Below are 18,582 nucleotides of genomic sequence, written 5' to 3' on the forward strand. Positions count from 1 at the left end.
GAAAAAAATGTTTTTAATGAATGAAGACAATGAATATCTTCCTTTTACTATTATTAATATAAGGCATTCCTAAGGAATTTTAAGGCCATAATCATGAGCAATCTTTAAAGAAAACAAAACAAAAACACCCTAGACTCCCCACTCTCCATGTTTGTCCACCACGATGTTACAGAGCAGCTCATCTTATCAAGATGAGGCGGTTGGTGATGGCTTATCACATGCCGGGTGGTGCTTTCCATGGGTTACCTAATGGAATCTTCAAATCAGTCCTTGGGGTGGGTGGGTATTTCCCCTACTTTACAGTCAAGGAAACAGAGGCTTCGTGAAGAGATGGGTAGATTATTCCAACTCACCAATGAGAGAAGCAGAGCTCACATCCAGATGTGTCGTCACCCTGCAAAGCCATCTCTGGGGCAATTAAAGAAGATGGTGGGCAGGGGAGGGGTATTCAAAAGCAACCTTGAACATGATCCTTTCAAGTTCCGTCATTAAAACAAAAAATGACAGGGTCTATATTCACACTACAGAAATTGTAGCAAGTGCTGAAGATTTATAACTCCCCTTTATTTAGAAAGGGAATGAAAGTAAGATAAATAATTCAACCGCACAGGGTGGGAATAGCAGATGTTGGATTTAGGCATTTTATTTAACTCATCAAATAATACAAGTTGGTTCAGGAAACAACAATCAACACATATTACTTGTACTAACGGTTTGTAGACCCACATTTCCAAGAAATGTAATGAAAATAAATTACTTTGTGGAGTACAGCAAATAAATATATATATTTTTTTAAACAAAAAATAACCCTATGAATAATAGGGGGCGGGGAAGTGAGGTTATGGGGAGGGAGACCTCGCGGAGCTTTGGGAAGTTGGATCCTGAAACAAATGCCTGAATGAGATGAAGGAATAGCACGTGTTAATGACAATTAACAACAAACGTTCTAACTCCTTTCCCTGGTCCCCTTGGTTTTAGGAGCAATTTCTCCCCATCCCCGAGACAGGCTCCGAGCACCGCTCCTGACTCCCACCGTCTGCGTGATCCAGATAATGTAATCGCAGCATCATTAGGAACCATGAAATCTCAATTCCCCGGGGAAGGAGCGCTATCGTTCAGTTACGCACCGAAGAGCCATTAATTAGCAGATTTCAGTTTAAAGTGAGTATGTACTACACGGGTTCTAATCCCACTCCGGAGCAGCTCTCAGGCCTAATGAATTAGCTGGGGGAAGTTGAGCTGTAGCCGGAAGACACCACTCAAAAGGAAATGAAGTGAAATAAGATAAACTTAAAACTGTAAAACTTTAAAATGATCAAGAGATCATCCACTATTCGGGAAAAGCTGTAGAAGAAGCCGGATGGGGCGGGGGGGGGGGTCATCCAAATTTTCTTCTCTTGAAATGGCACTGTTGAGTGTGCTGTTTAATATCCAGACTCCACCTGAGGCTAATTGATCTAAACGGACTCATTCATTCGTTCGTTCGTTCGTTCATGCCATTCATCCCTCACATATGTTCTCTTAAAGTAATAGCACTTTTATAGCAGATGACAGGTTGCTACTTTGGACACATTCATCCCCTGGACAGTTGAGTCCTCAGACATCGGGCAAGGCAGGTTGAAAGTTGCACTTGGAACCTCCATGACAGTGGCTTGGGGAATGCTTCTGAAATGGAGACACCCTCTTCCTGGAAGAATGAGTGGAATCAGGATTTTTACCATTCTCGAGAAGATGATCCCTCAAGCCAAGCCTGGTTGGCACCTATACTCCTCCGTGCTGGACACTTTGTACTGAGCTCTGCAATTCTGGCCTCACCGTTAATTTAAGGGGTGAATGTAGAGATCAATGACCAGTCTTTGCACGCTGGCCCCAACCCTTGGGTTGGCTGACATCTTTCCATTTCACAACTTGCTGAGATTCCAGATATAGGGGTTATACTGTCTGTACGCCAGGGAGGAGGGGTGGCTCTTAGACGGGTGCTTCAGTCCCTACGACGCGATACCCAGGGACAATACCTGGAGGACAGACCGACTTGTCGATGGTTAAACCTACAGGAGAGGGGCTGAACTCCTTTTTAAGAAAGCAGGGCCCTGTTCCAAGGCCAAGGGTTGGCACCATACACTGGTTTCTAAACCTCGTTCGTGGGTTTTATCCAAGCGCATCTTCATATTGTGCCTGTGAGCAAGGGAGGAGCAAGCGCAAAGTTAATGGTCTGGTTTCCTGATAGGGGAATGGGTGCCCCAGAGGGAAAGCGACTCACCCCGCAATCGGTGAGATCCGAAGCAAAATGAAAATACGGAGACCCTGAAAATGCTTTTTGCATTTCTTCCCTGGTCTCCGTCTCTTGTCACAGTATTTAAAAATTTCTAGTTCATGTCTTCCAAGTAAAGACAAAACTTTAAATTACTAGCCCGAATTTTACTTTTTATTTTTATACAGCACAATGCCAGGTTTAAAGGCAAATATCAGAATATTTACGTGTGTGGAATCACCAGTTACACAACATATTTTTGGCTTGTTTCAAGAAAGTGCCTCAACCTGGCCAGAAGAGACAAGCTGGGAAGTTGGAAGAAGGAAGAGAAGGTTCCCCCAGGCACAGGGGTGCTCTCAGGGGGAGGTCAGCCCCTCAGGGTGCTGGTCCCTGCCTTGTGACTTGGGCATGCACTCGCCCTCCAGCCTGGTGGTCAGGCTCCCTTCCTTGCCAGTGGCTGGATGGACAGTTGTGCCGCAGGCCTGGGACAGGACGTCAAGAGAGGCATCTCCGTCTTCTGCGGGGTCCCTGCTCCAATCCTCAGCAGATGGGCAACCCTGGAGGGTGAGTCCCCCACCAAATGTGCCCCGGATGCTGCCAGCAGAGGGCAGGGACTGCGGCTGCCACACCCCACCCCAAGATGCTGCGGGCTGCACGGATCCAAACCTTGACCCTTCCCATGCCTGAGCCCAGGCTGGGGGCAGGTTGGTAGCACCTGCTGTGTGGAGGTTGGAATGGAAAGGCCGAGTGGAACTGAGACTCTGGGGAGCTGAGAATCAGACCCCAGAAGCAGGGAGGTGGTGGGAGGCAGGACTGCATGGCCAAGGCTCCAAGCTCCCTGTTCATGCTCCACTGTCTCACTGGACTTCATTTACAAAATGCAATTATAAAGGTGACATTATCATGAGTTTCAAGACAGCGACTGTACAGCATTGAACCCCAGTGTGGGGCCCTTCTAAATGTGGGGTCACATGTGTGACTGCACTGGTCACAAGCCCGTGCCACCAGTCCTGCCTCCAAGACCGCTCAGAAGCTCAGCACACCCAATCTCCTGCTCTTCTAGGCGGTTCTCCATGCCAGGGGCTGCCAGCTTACCCCAGGGCCTTTGGCCCTTGCACTGTTAGGAACATTCCCTTTTCACTGGCGTGAATGACTGGAGGCTGGAGTTGGCAGATGCCTACCTTCCTGAGACTTTCCGACCAACTTTCCCATCTGCCCGGAGAGGAACTGAAGCCCCGAGCAGGCTGTGACTCGTTACCGTGAGGCCACTTGTCAGGTTGGTGGTCTAGGGCTCTGTGCACCTCGGGCCTGGAAGGTGCCAGAACTTGGGAAAAGAGCAAAGCCTCGTGGGGCCTCCCCGCCTGGCTCTTCCTGGGTGGGAACACACCGCCGCCACAGCCACCAGAGGCTGGAGCATTCTAGGGCCTCCCCAGCTCTGAAGCAGCATCGCCTGAGCATCATGGGCAGCTGAGGTGTTTGCCCGAGACCTCTGTGGGCTCAGTGTTGGGGCAGCGGGACTCCAATTCTTACTTAGTTGTTTCTCACAAGATTCTGTTGCTAGTGGATGTGAGTAAAAATGCCTCTCCCAGGGGACATTCGTAGCTCAGCCGACGGGACACCCAGGGTGTCCTCTTCCAGTTCCTCAAGAGAGAAAAGATCTGACATTTAGGGAAAAAATGATCACAGCCAACAGGGAGGGAACCGAGGCTTTCTGTGCATGTTGCTTTAAAAAGCATGTAATGGAGGAATGTTAGCCCCGTGGTGTGAAGGCCACCGCTACCAAAGAGGCCCCGTGGCTGGGCCGTGGCTTCCAGAATGTGGTGCTGTTTGAGCTACACCTTGAGCGGAGGAGGGAAGCTCAAGCAGAGGCTGCAGACCTGGAGTCCACGCCTGGACCCACCACCCATTTGTAGGGCGGTCTCCAGCAAAGATTCGTTCCCTCTCTGAACCCCATCTTCCCTCTGAGCCAGCGGGTGGGCCAAAGGGTCCCTAGAGCCTGCACACTTAGAGGGTTCTGGGAACCTGAGCCCATCCACCTGATTTGCTTTTGCCATCCAAACCGGTGGCCAGCATGGAACTCAAGGGACACGGGTCCCACATTTCCTCATTTCAAATCCCCCTCCCCCTGGCTCTCTGTCCCCTGTGGGGAGCTCAGGGAGGCCTATCCGGGGGCCAGGACCCCGTGGCAGCCTTTGCTGGGATGCCCAGGCTCCTCCTGTCCCCAGATCAAAGTTTCTCCACTGTCTGGGGGCTGGTGGTGGGGGAGGGTGACCCATCAGCCTCGTGCCCCAATCTGGATTCTGCTTCTATTTTCCCCTTTCTGCATGGGGGACAGAGAGAGAAGAAGGAGAGAGAAGCCTTTGAAAAATGTCTCCTGCTCCATCGCTCAGCAATTCACCTCGCCGCCGAGCCCACTGACACTCCCGTGGTGCGCCTCTTAGCCACTCGGCAACTTTTTTCCCTTTTATGATATTTTGGGTTTCTGATTGCCTGCCAAGTTGAACCTTTATCATTTAATAAGCAGAAAAAAGAAAGAAAGAAAAAAGAAAAAGGGGAAAAAAAAAAGCCCTCCAAGTCAGTCCCAATCTAAAGGGTCCCCATTCCTGTCCCCTGCCTCTCGGGGGCAGGTCCTAGATACGGAGCCAGTGCTCATGGGGACTCAACCACTTGCAGGCAAATGTCAATGCCACGCTACTCCAACGGGGCCATTTTGCACACGTTGTGGTGGAAACTGCAAGGAGGAAGGAACACACAGCACTGGAGGGCTTTGCAAGGATTCGTGGAGGTGGGGCGTCCGGGCAGCGCCGGGAGGTGGCGGAGGCGTGGGCAGCGCAGCTTGATCCCCAGCCCCTGAGAGTGACCTGCCTGAGAGCAGTTAGCAGTCAGGGCTCTGGGAACCAAGACAGCTTTCCCGCCTGCAGCCCCCAGGGCGATGGGACTGTCCTACTGGTTTTCTTACCTAGTGCATCTTTGGGGCCTGGAACACGGTGGGCAGGGCAGCCCGTAAGTATTTTTTGAGTAGACGAATAAATCTGATTATACCTCTCGTACTTCAAACAGGGAAAGGCTTGTTTGCTTAGAAGTCTTGTCGGGGACACGGATGAGCCCACGAAGCCCCTAGCTCTCCTCACTCTGAGGTTTCTTGGCAGGGGAGAGGGGGATGTGGACAAACAGGAGATATAAATCAGGCGGAGACAGTCTCCAGAGTCACACTGTCCCTGCTGTGCTGAGACGCTGGATGGGGCAGCACGGGGAGGGGCTGCTGGGGCATAAACAATCAGTTTTGGGCTCTTCCCCAAATGCCTTAGCCTCATCACCTCAGCAGGGCTGGGGGGGGGGTAGGCTGGAACAGCTCCCCAAGGAAAGCAGTTGGCTGGAACCCACTGTCTACTGTTCTAACTACCCCTCCACCCTCTGCCTTCCTGCCCTCTCTTCTTCTCCTCCTTGGCAAGGGCACTGCTGTGGGATGTGCCAGGGGAACCCCACCCAGTTATCCTGCCTTGGCAGAGCCCATGTGTCCTCTGATCTGAGTGCTCGTGGGCCCGGGCCAGGGTGTGTGTGGGCTTCTATGGCAAGGCTGTGCCCCCCATAACCCATTCGTGACCCAAAAGGGCAGCTGGTCCTGGAAGACACCACCAAGGAGCTGGTCCCAGGCAACAAAGGTCTCCTTTCCTTCTATCTCTTCTCCCAAAGACTACTAAGCTGCTCCTTGCCATGGTAGGTCTTTCTTCCCCCAAATCCAATTCTGCCCTCAGGAAACAGTCAGACAGTTCATCCGAGGGATCAGTGGTTCATGGGATTGAAGCCGACTAAGAGGAAAAAGAATCTGCATTTTTTCCAGGGCTCAGGGGCAGAAACCAAAGGAGTGGGCCGTTAAAGGTGGGGTTTCAGGTCTCCACCAGCTCACAGGGTGTTACTGTGCAGAGACCTGGCTTATCTTTCAAGTGTACAAGGCTCAGTGGGCCAAGGCCTGGGCCACCTCCTGTGTCCAGAAGAGATGGGAACAAGGAAGGGGAGAGTGTGTTTGGAGCCTCACAGTGGGGGGCTGGTGGGCTTCAGGCCCCGCACATTTAGCAACCTATGGCTGATGCTTCTCTCTGAATTTGACAACAACCCCATTCCCCAAAGATGGGATGGATTCTGGCCACATTCTCGGCTCCTCTCTCTTCTGATGGTGTTAAGACAGAAAATTAACAGGACCACGCAGGACGGCATGCCAAGGTGCTTAGCCTGATGCTGGGCATGCAGTAGGCTTCCGTGTCAGCTGAGCGTGCCTCTGTGGCCTGGCTCTTTGGCAGAACCTTCTGGAGAGAAGCTGGAGCCTGAGGATGTATTTCATTCTCAACTCTGTGGGGCCTCATGCAAAAAAACATTTCTCTCCAACTCAGGTACTTTTCTTGGCAAAAGAAGCTAAAAACAAAAAAGTTGAGGCAACGAAGCAGCCCTGAGCTGGAGATGGGCCCTGCTCCCCCCATTACTGTCCCCTCCTGAGCACACCTGCGGGGGGAGAAGGTGGGGGCTGCACTGAACGATGCTGTCCTGCCCCCAGGAAAAGTCCAGGCAGCTCTCAGTGGAGCCGTGTGTGCAGTGGATCAATATGGGCTTCGGGGCCGCTGAGCTATTATTCACGCCAAAGGGCCTTGTTTGGATGAAGGGAAGGGGGGGTGCACGAGTTCACAGAATCACAGTCTAGAGCTCTGCTGCTTGGCACTTCCCCCTCTCTCTGTGATGCCTTCGTTATTTATGTAGCACGAGTAATGAGGTGATTCAGGATGAGGAAGTGCTTTTCCCACAGCATGCTGGGAGCTCCTTGAGGCATGACAACAGGGCTTGTGTGTGATTTGGGCCGGGGTCCTGGGAGATACGCACCCTGTCTTTCCAGTCCTATGGCTCCTCCTGAAGGGGACCAATAATGGGCCAAGGGTGGCATAAAGTGGGTCCTAACATCCGGGCCCTTCCTTCTTGACTATCTCTTGGGACGAGTCCCACTAACCACTTCCTGTCCCCTGGTGCTGGGAATCCATCCTTAACCCCTACACCATCTGCTCCTCACCTCCTCACACATTCCCAACCCACCTGTCCAGTCAGTTTGGGTTTGTCCCACCATCTTGTTTTTGCCCTACTTGCCTCTGGTAAGGGGGCTTTGGAACATTCACCTAATTACTGACCTAGAATCCTAACGAACATGGGCAGCTTCTCTCCTCACTCCCTGTATCTTCCCTCCTCTACACAGTAGAGGGTGCTGACCCTGCTTCCATCACCTATTTCAGGACCCTGTACCCAGCCTTGGCTCCAATCACACACACTATCCTCCTGCCTGCGCCTGGCCGCTCGTGTTTATCTTATAATGTCTCCCTTCTTGGGTGACAGTGCCCGTGGCTTTCAGAATTTCTCTGAGCTGTCCACATAGTCACCTGCCCCATTTTTAAAAGGCTGACACCTTGTCTGAGAGCTACCTGACTTGTCACAAAATGGGGATGCCCCCTGGCAGGCACTACTGGTTTGAGCCCAACGGGCTGCAGGCAAAGCCACATAAGCAAGGTTTCCTGGAGTTTAGTTTAAGGTTAGTGAATTAGAGCATAGGACGAGGTCAAGTCTGATGGTTGGCGGCTCACCTCAGGCAACCAGTGTCTCTGGGAGTCAGACTGGGGATGGCTTTCCACAAAGTCTTCCTTCCTTTTGGAAAAATGACTCTGAGCAGATCTCTTGCTGAGGTGCGGAGTCCCTTCCAAAGGTGGCAAGTTGTCACCTTTGTGGCTAATTTGGAACACACTGAAATGGAGGCTTGAGAGCCCCCAAGAGCCTGGTGTGCGTGCCATTCCTATGAAGTTTAGGGCAGGCCTCGCTCGGCTCACACGTGCTTGACCCACCCCTCCTGTGCCGCAGCTTCTGCTGGACCGTCTGTCCTTGGGTGGGTGATGCTGAGAGATGGTGGCTGGGCAAGGGACATGTGCCATCTCTCCCCTCCACATCCATGGAGCGGCTGTCCAAGGGGTCTATCTTTCTGGGGCTGGGTGGATGGGAGTAAAGCAGGTTGGCAGAAAAGTACTCCTTGTTCCCCGGTATTGGCCAGAATACCCCAGCCCTGAGGTACCAATGAACCAGGCCTGAGAACGGCTTCCACAGCTCTGTGAAACTCATCGAATCAAACAGGGTGACCAGGTGCAGCCAGCTCTTCCGGCATGGACACCACCACTGACTTCACACCTGGGATGCTGCTGATGACAACGACAGTGATGATGATGATGTTGGAGCTTTTCCCCTCAAGCTCAGAGCCCATGGAAAAGCTGATGGTTTCACCAATGGCAAGTCACAGGAAGGAAAAAAGACAGGAGGTCAAGCCCAGCAAGGCACCGGTCCTATTGTCTACTAGGGAAGCACTGTTCGCAATGAGCTCGCCGACTACGCAGAGATGCCCCATCACACCCTCCCCACACCAGCCGCCTGGACACACAAGTATTCCGTTAAGAAATCCCTACTTACTCCCCAGACCACAGTCCTCCAACCACACACTCAGCAGACGGAGGAGACAAGTGGGCCAGAGACAGGGACTCACAGAGGTTCCTTGAAACCAGTCCCAGCCACAACCAACCAACAGTCCTTGGCTCTGGATGTGCGTTTCTCCCAGGAAAGCCACCTCCACTCCCGAGGACCGAGTGCCCCACTAGGCTAGCAGTTCAAACCAACGCGACGAGGAAATCATTGCTCGGAGTTAATTCTCAACTACGTAGACAAACGGCTATAAATATTTATGACGGGAAATTTCATTATTTAAAAATTCGGCTCTAAATTTCCGGCGAACTCCATGAAGAATGCCTGCTGAACAGGTTGCAAATTAAGAACAATTATTTTTCTCCTCTGCATTTGAATAGAACTTACAGCTAAAGTCATTTAAAGGGGTTAACATCAACCTTAATTAAATATTAAAGTGTGCCTGTACCTGCCGCTATTGTTGCCCCTTCGAATAAGATATAACCTATTTTTGACAAGTTTTCATCTTTCTCTGTGGAAGACGCTACATGAAATCAAATCAGTGGCAAAGAGGAGAGTAATGAATAATCTATTTCATATTCCAACAGTACCCAGAGCTCGGGAGCGGAAAAATATTCAGGCGGATGATGGCAAGAGGCTGCTCGGGTACCACCTGACCCAGCTGATGTTTAAATAATAATAATAATAATAAAGAGCGATAAACAAACCATTAGCCCTTCGCAGTTGCTTAATGCAATTTGTTAATGAACGTAACGGTGGGGACGAATAATGAAAGAAAATAAAAACGTCTAAACAGGCGCCAAGTTGCTGGCGATGCGCAATTATTTCCTTGTCAAGTTTTTATGATTTAATGAGCCCCTCTGGGACTGACGCCTGTCAGTCAGTCGTGACTTTTTGACACCATTACAACTTCAAATACAGCAGCAGGCAGGCTGTTTTCCTCGGATTTGAAATACTGAAATGATCTGACAGTTTTAAAGAAAAGAGGTGCAAAAAAAAAAAAAAAAAAAAAAAAAAGGAGAGAGGGAGAGAAAGACAGTTGCTTTCCTTTCTTTCTTTTCCACCCCCGTCCCTTCTTCCACGGGGTGGATAATCTGGGGATGCTGTTTGGTAATGAAAATCCAATCACCGAGGTCATTATCTGATGAGGTTTTGGGAACAGGCAGGCTTTTTTTTTTCCCCCCTCTTTATTTCTTTACTTAATGATAACCCTCAATGGGCCTGCCCCGCATGGGACGGCCAGAGCCGCACAATTTTGTTCACCATTAATTTCAGCCTTTGAAGCTCAGGGCTCAGAAGCAGTAGCAAAGCAAACCCCCCACCAAGCTGGTTCCAAAATAAGACAATCCAGCCTGCCTTAAACAGAATAGCAAATGGCCTCCCAGCCCAGGCCTGGCGGCTGACGTCAAGCCCAGTGCATCTGCAGGCATTCGCCTTCAACACGGAACATTTAAAACTCTTTACAACTTAAGAGACTTTAATTAAATTGCTTTTGATTCCGGAGCAGGATAGCAGCCGCTTTTATTTATTCGGTCAGGGAGACTGTTTAGTCTGCATGAATTTTATATGGCCAAGGCTTCCTCCTCCTCTTCTTCCTCCGTGTCTTCGTCTTCACCCCCTCCCCACCCCATCTTCCCATGGAACATCCTTTTTAGCACAGGTGCCCAGCTGTAGAAATATTCATTGATCAAAGTCTACATGCTAAGTTCCTAGAACCTTTCACGGATCTAGGACCTGCTTAGCATTGGTGGGCTTCATCCCTTCCCTGGTGGAGCAGGGAAGGGGGAGAAAAATGTGCCTCTTCTACTGGGTTTCCTTTGCATTTCTCCTCCGCCATCCATCCGCCAGGGCCAGGCAGGAGTTCGGGGGACTTCAGATCAGCTTCTTACAAAGCGCTCACTATTCGGGTCTTGGGGGGCGGGTGGTCACTCTCAAGGTGGGTTTGATGGGGCCGTTAGGCCAAGGGTTATCTATCTGTTCAGCTTCTCTCACTCTCGAGGTTGAATTGGGGCAAAATCTCAGGCAAGAGCCTGATAAAGAGATAGAACTGGAAAGAAAAAGCCATCGAGAGGTGAGCAGTGCACTCCCTCCCCATTTCATCTACTTCAACATGAACACAAGGTTTTAGTGAAATATTTAGGAGCCAGCGGGTTTGAATGATCAGATCAACCTGGCTTGCTGGGTGGCCTTGGGAAGAGGCGTGAGGTGTAGGCAGAGAGCTGGTTATACACTTTAGCTAAGATCAACAGTTTCAAAAGAAGCCACCGGAGAGGCTGGTGTAATACTTCCCTGCCATTAGTGTTTCGGAACAAGAAGGAGGTTGTTTGTTTGTTTCCTCCTTTTTAATGGTTTCTCCTATGTGTTCAGCATGTACAGAATTCCGTTCTTGGAATAAAAGAATCTTGCTGAGATAGATCCCTTAAGCTGATAGGAAAATGAGCACTGCCTTCCCAACTCCTTCACTGTCCTGCTTTGCTCTGCCAAAATCCCCGTACCATCCCTGCGAGGTAAAGGCTGCAGCTTTATTTACACAATACTAAATGATTTATCTGGACACATGCAGGCCCTGGCCTGTTTCGCTAAGTACGATTTCTCTGGTGGATTTTGCCATTCTGCATTTCCTCTCTAAGCCATAATGGTTCTTTTCTGAGTTGGGGAAAAAAAATAATAAAGTGCTGCATCCAGGTGATCTCAGTCTACGGGCACAGGTGGTTAGCATTTTTTATGAAGGGAACAGGTTTGCTTTTCAGGGATTCGAAGCTTCCAATTATATTCAAAAGATGGTACGGACCTTGTAAGTGCCTACGAAGTCTTAAGAAAAACACATTTTGCTTTCTGACTAGGGGGAAAATGACCTCAGCTTGGGGCAGCTTTAAGCCTGATCATAAACGAACTCATTTTGAACGCAATTCCCCGTTACCTCGGACAGAAAGAAACCAAAGGAAATCACAAAGCACGTCAGAGGTTTGAATGCACAGTGAACTCAGGAAGGCTGTGCTAACATTTTTTTTCTGTAGAAAATCCAAGCCGTCCTTTGTAACACGCTGCAACCCCTTGTTCTTTTAAAGGAGGTTAGTGAACATTTTCCATAAAGTTTATTTCTAGTGGATCATCCTATAGGATTCTACCATATTTATAACCACATTTGAAATTTCACACTGATGGACTCGTGTTCTTGCTCTTCCTGAAATATTCATGTTCTCTTTACATACTGGGATGGATGTGGAGAGAACCTTGTCAGACCTTTTGCATGTATGAGGGCTGCTTTTGGCAGTGCAGATATTAAAACCGAAAGGATACAGAGATGCTTACACAGGTCAGGGGAGAGGAGGTCACAATTAAGTATCGTGCCAGGGCTCACTTTGCCAGCAAACTCTGGGGACTAGGGGATTTGGGGAAGATAAGGAAATATTTCACGTAGCCAGTAATCAAAGTTGTGAAAAGTGGATCTTGGGCAGGCTCAGCAAAAATATTCTTGGCTGTAAAAAAAAAAAAAATTTATGCACAGAAAAACAGAGAAAGTGCTAAGTCAATTTCCTGCACAACTGACATTAAATATCCACCTTTTCAATGAAAGCACTCAGGCAGGTAGACTATATTCATTATGCCGGGGTAGGAACAGGGCTGGTTTGCTGGAGCCGGTCACTGGCTCTGGCTCCTGTTTTTCTCTGCATTTTTATCCTTGGACATCACAGAAGGGCAATTTGGTGACAAGAGATGTGTGACAAACAGCACAGACCATCAGATGCCCCACAGCTGACTCATCATGCCCTATCCCAAACCATGACCCTTGACATGTCCACAGGGCAAGCAAGAATGTCACCAAGGCTATTTTGGTTAGTAGATGAAATCACCAAAAGGCAAATAAACATTCACCTTCCCTTATAAAAAAACAAATCTGGGTGAAGACAAACCTAGGAAAGGAAACCGACCCACATGCAAACAGGAATAGAAAATATTTTTACACTCTTTGCACTTCAGCTGAACAGTGGTGAAAAGAGGGAGGGTCATTCAGGGCCTGTCAGCGCAAAAGAATGATTCATGTGACCATTTTGTCTTAATTACTCAGAACAAGCCGATGTTGCTGTTTATCAGGGAGGAGCAGATCCATCAGTATCTTCTGACAGAAAAAGTGATCGCCATCAGGATGGTGACGACCAGGATGATGGCCAAGATGACGACCAGGATGCGGTTCTGGATGATTCTAGGAAAGAGCAAAGGAAAAATAAAATTCACACAGATAAACGAAGGGTTTTCTGACAAAGGCCACCGAAGACCAAGTTGGCTAATCAAATGATGGCTTCACAGGTGGGGGTAGGGAGCCCAGTGTGGGGCTCGTGTGTGCATGTGTGTTTTGCGCACAGACACACACACACACACACACACACTCGCGTGTGAGCTTTTGGTTCTACAAACGATCCACGAACGACTCCACAGTGCCTGTCACACGGCACCCGGAGAAATGCTTACTGCAAAGCTAAAGCAAATCAAATGGCTTTCCGGGCTCGGGGTACCATGTAGTAATCTTTAAGCGATCAAGGGCCCCATGTGAGCTTCTCTTTTTAATTTAAAATGTGAGACAAGCCTCATTTTTTTTGCGGTGTTTCCTGTTAAAGTAAAAGACTCCAAGGAAACATATGTCAGTAAGGTACTTACCTGTACAAAAATACCCGGGGAAAAGTGAAAGAGAGATTTAGGAAGAAAAGGACAGGATTAAGAAGCAAGTGTCAACCTTGCAGCTCAGGCTGTGAAACCGTCATCTGTCACCGGGGCTCACTGCTCTGTTACGCCAGGAGGAAACGTTACATTTGCTCCGTAACAAAAAGAGATGGAAATGAGGAATTGCACCAAGAACCCGAATGCCTCATGTGCTTGGGTTGGTGGGCCCTCACTCTGGGGATCCCAGCCCCCCTCAGTTCTGGCTCTGCCAAATGCTGCTGGGGAACCGGGGAGTCAGGAGGAGAACCGGACTGGAGACTTGCCTCTGAGATGCCTGCAGAGTTTCTGATGAAGTTGCCTCCTAAGGTGTTAGTTCATTCTGAGAAAAGAGACTGACCCCCAGAATGCTTTGTTGAGCTAGTCCAAGGGAACCCAAGTCAAGTGGCCTTGCCCACACTCCTCCCGCAGAACCAACCATATGGCGATGGAAGGGCTGGTCTGGCCAGCTGTCCAGGTGCCTCACTCCCCACAGCAAACCCCATCCGCCTGTCCTGCAAATAGCGAGGAGGAAAAGGTCTGCTGTCTTAGTCTCACAGGGACCCTGACCTGTTTTGTATCTCTGCAAAGAAATCTCTGCAGGGTGTTGGCAGATTTTTCTAAGCTTCTGGATGAGTTGCTTTCTCGGAAGGAAGGCGACATCCCTGTGGCTTCAGCTGGAATCCTCCTCGCCCACCCCCTTCTTCTCCAAACCTAAATGGATGGATGGAGACGGTCGCATCAGACAAGCCCACTCCCTGGTGGCCCCCTGGAAGGACTAGCTCCCTCTCCTCCTGACAGGTTACAAAATGATCACATTTGCTGACACGTCTTCCGCAAAACTGCTTTAGTGCCTGTGTCCACTTTCCTCGAAGGAGATGAATGATTCGCTCGGTCCTCATTTATCACGTAGGGCTCAGCTAAGATCTGTCTCCTTTATTTCTTCCCTTCCCCACTAGAAAGGCTGTGCCCTGACATTAATTCTTCTGCAATGACAGCTAATTCAGACTTAACAGGCCATATTTACTCAGGAGGCAGGGAGAGTCTCTGTCCCCAAAATAAATAAATAAAAACAGGACTTCATGGCTTGTTAAAGTGAGGCTAATTATGAACACTGATCGGTGCTACTTGGTGGCTTGATTTAAAACCCAAATTGATTTTTTCCCCTTTTCTCTGGAAGGGGCAGAAGTCTTCAGAACAGTCTCGACACGTCCTGTTTGCCCAAGTCACTGTCACAATCTCTATTTACCACAGTCATCCACGTCAGCCTTGCAAAGGAAATCAGCCAAATTGAAACTCAGCAGTGAAACAGATTAAAAGCATGAAAACTCTTTAAAATTCTGCCTTAAGTAATATACGGTAGTGTGTCTCTTGGTTGACAACCATTTTATTTGTGGGTTGAGGGCCCCAAGGCATCCGTGATGCTAATTTATAAAGGATTAACTGTGGGTGTTACTTGTTTAATCTGAGGCATGGTTAGAAAAATGAATACACAGGAATCCCTAAATCCTCAGCTCTTTCCTGGTCTTCCTAATTGGGCTTCCCTCATCTCAAGGCAAAGAGGGGTACGGTTCACCCAAGATCATTCTTAACAGGTTCTATCTTTAATTCGCTCAACACACAGCCGATCCCAGGACAGCCTGACCTCTCCACTGGGTCACAGACACTCAGGAAGACTGCAGTGTCCACGCCCTCCTTGGTGTGTCCAGAGCCCAGAGCCTTCTCCTCTGCAGCCCCAGCATATGGCACAAGTGCTGGCACCCAGCACTTGGAGGAGACCCATCCAAAGGATCATAATGAAAGAATGCAGCTCCTGTAATTGTAATCCTTCCATTCAACGGTGAATGGAGAAGACATCTGTGCAAACTCAGTTTGCAGGAAAATCTCCACGAGTCTGTGTAGATAAGGCTGAAGTTAAAAGTTGAAGTAAACCCCCCAAAGATGGAACTTAATGCCATATGCCTTCTCAGAGCATTACTGGGTCTTCCCCCTGAAGGTAAGAGAAGGAATGGTCCTCACGGCAATGAAAGAGGTGGGCAGGAGAGAGTACTTGCTTTCAAACCAAGGGCTGGCAGATATTTAGGACAGAGGGTACAGAAGGGCAAAAAGAAAAAGAAAAAGAATAAAATTAAAATTACAAAGAACTGGAGCAGGGATTAGAAGTAAGCTTGACTCAGGCCAGCAACCCAGCTTTGGACCTCAAAGGTGTTAGGTTGATATGTACCTCTAAGGACCGAAAAGGGAGCTGCTGGGGCCCTTGAATGGATAGGAACAGGCCAGCCTGGAGCAGGGGAAACAAAGGCTGGCATTGGTGGGCCCCATCTGTGAGGGAACCTGGAGGACAGTCGCGGCCACGGGCTGCTGGCAGGTATTGCTGTAGGCAAAGCAGAAAGGAATGCAGAGTTCGCCGAGAATCAGGAAACGAAGCCAGGAGAGGGGTTCCCAGCTAGTGAGCCAGAGAAGGAACTTTGGGGAAGCCCAAAGTAACTTCTTTCTAACTTTGGGCAAAGGGGACTTTACGTTCAACTAGGTCTACAGCAAGCTGTCTTAATCTCCCTTTTGAAAATGCAAAGTGTGTTTACTCAGTAAATAATTTAAGAAAGAATATACACTTGAAAGAAGACATCCATTGGAACAGCCAGGCTAAATTGCCTCCGGGCAAAAACTTGTGCATTTGCATGCTGCATTCTATTAAGTGAGCACACTGTGGCTTTAAAAGAATGCAGAGCCAAATTAAAAGGAATGTGGGCCCGAAACATCAAGGATTCTCCAAGTTTACATTATGAATCACAGTGCTGTTGATACAAGATGAATTAACCATTTACTTTGAGGCTGAACTCACAAAGTACTATTGAAAATACTGATCCCCGTGTGGAACCCTGGGAGCGGCTAATCTTTCCATTGCCAGTCTCCTCCCCCTCTGGAAACAAGCTCCTGCGTGTGGCCGCGGAATCAGAGGAGCCTGGTCAGGCAGGCGGGGCACCTGGCCGGCTCTCCCTCCTGCTTGAGAAGCCCAGCACCCGCCAGCACCCGGGTGGCCTCTACTTCTAGGCACGACCCGCCCTCACCTGTCCCCTGATGTTAGGCGTGGCAATGTGACTTGGTGTTGGTCAATGAAATGTGAGCAAGGGGCCCTGGGTGCCACTTCCGTGCCAGGTGGAGGCACCTGACTTCCAGCGTCGGACTCCCCGGTTGGCTCTTCCCCTGCTGTTCTGATTCAGGAGGCTGGGTGTTCCAGGGGTGCAGTTACAGGACAGGGGAGACTGCGTCTGCCTGGATCCCTGAGTCACTGCATGGAGCATCACTGCCCGGGACACTCCCCTGGACTCACGGCAGACTCGAAGTAAGGCAGTGGGACATGGCTTTAATGAGGTGAGACGCAGGCATGTGCCTCAAGCCAGTCCAACAATCTCAGAAGCTCTGCCGTGAAGGCTGAGTCACCTGGATCCTGTGGTGTGTGGGTGTCAGTTCTGGATCTGCTGCAGCCATTCTGTTTCCATGAGGAAGCCAGACTAACGAAGCAGTGACCCACGGCGGACGGCGCAAAGGAGCGGCAGAGAGATGGAACCCGGGCCTGAAAACACGGTGAACCCCTCTACCAAACCGCCCTTCCTCTAGACTTTGAGTTATATGAGAAACTAAATTAACTGAATTTTTTGAGTCTTTTTGAGTTAGGCCTTCTGTTATTTGAGGCCTAAAAGCCTTTTTAGGTTGATATACCCTAATTCCCAAACCAAGTCCTTGATCTAAAGCATATTTTCCCCTTCTTCTAAGAAGAATTTCCTGACCATGCTCTCATTCTTGTACTTCCCCCTGCATCCCTTATCGCACGGTTTTATGATTCTCTGTTTCTCTGCAGGTTTCTCCAATAAAAAGTAGACCTTCTAGGGTTTGACGCTCCTTTGTCTTTTGTATTCCTAGTGTCTAAAGCAGAGGTTGGCATGGATGTTGTCAAAAAATGCCTGCTGAATGCACGAACGAGAGACTCTAGCTACATAAGCTCCCCCGAAGGTTCATGTAGTCTGCTTCCTGCTTTCCAAGCGCTGCTTCTAGACAAGCACAGCCTTAGGAGTTAGCTGTTAGCCACCCTCCCATTAAGGATGCCAGCAGTGTCCCAACGCTTTTACAAGCCTGCATTCATTAGCCGGAGAGTGCACGACACTCCGTAGGTTCACTGCCCCGTCCTGCACACGCTTTCCTGCCTGGCCAGCCAGGCCTGAATAATGATGCCCCACCTCTGGGATCTGACCGAACAGTAACAACTGGTGGAACAATTAGCAATCATGAGAGCGTGGGGTAAACTGTGCAAAGGAGTGCATATCCGAGCCTCTCTGGGAAGTTCGCAAAAACATGGGCCAAGGGAAAGGCTCGCCAAGTTCTAGCTCAACTTTGATGTTAGCATTCACCGGAAAGAAATGAAAAAAGGAATAGGGGGAAATGGTTCAGTGCCATCAGCCTCTAACACTCACTTTAGTTTGAGGCATTATCTTCAAAGGCCAATATAGGCCTTGCCTCCAAGCCAATTCCGCTTGCCTCCAAGCTAGAGCTATATGGTTGTTATAAATGCCCCCTGAAAATGCCCATCCAGGGTCTTCTGTGTCCTGCACCTTTGGGAAGAATCCTGTCTCACCCCAGGAGTCAGGTAGGGCTGATCCCACTCTCTGATTCCACAGGGAGACATATGACCCAGGCAGGCTCAGCTAGTTACAGCTCTCTATCCCTTGCACAAGTGTTTGTTAAGGAATTGGTTGGCTTGCCACCCAAGCCAGAGAGACCTCCGGGGACTTTTTTCTTGGAAAATCAAGTAAAAGGTAATCTCTTTACTGGGACTGACTACAGGGACCATGGGAGCCTAGAACAGCTGGAGGCCATTCTTGTCACCATGCAGGATGGGAACCTGCCTGAAGGATGCCAACACAGAGGGACACGGAATCCAGAGATGAAGAAAAGAGATGGATCCTGAACAGCATTCTTTGGACCCTTGGATCCAGCTGTGTGCCTGAGACCTAAAGAGTCACATTTAAACTTTCCAGTTATAGAAGCCAAACAATTCCCTTTTGTGAGCAAGTTTGGTTGAGTCTGTCTTCTCTCACTTTCAACCATTACCGACTGTATTGATGTCAATAGTGTCCCTTCCAACCCCA

At 49.3% G+C, this 18,582-nt stretch overlaps 1 protein-coding gene across 4 annotated transcripts in view; it reads right to left on the minus strand.

The window, feature by feature from the left end:
• Positions 1 to 627: 627 nt before the first annotated feature.
• The window catches only part of VTI1A (vesicle transport through interaction with t-SNAREs 1A), a 356,845-nt gene continuing 338,890 nt past the window's right edge, over positions 628 to 18,582 (minus strand). For all 4 annotated transcript variants that reach the window (XM_072805321.1, XM_072805325.1, XM_072805314.1 and 1 more), the window contains one exon: positions 628 to 12,947. Coding sequence is in view for 2 of the 4 variants with exons in the window: in XM_072805314.1 (XP_072661415.1) it covers positions 12,854 to 12,947 (94 nt within the window). In the remaining 2 variants the exon portion in view is untranslated. The remainder of the gene's footprint in view (positions 12,948 to 18,582) is intronic.

The sequence above is a fragment of the Canis lupus genome, chromosome 29, assembly GCF_048164855.1.
Source record: "Canis lupus baileyi chromosome 29, mCanLup2.hap1, whole genome shotgun sequence".
NCBI classification, from domain to species: Eukaryota; Metazoa; Chordata; class Mammalia; order Carnivora; family Canidae; genus Canis; species Canis lupus.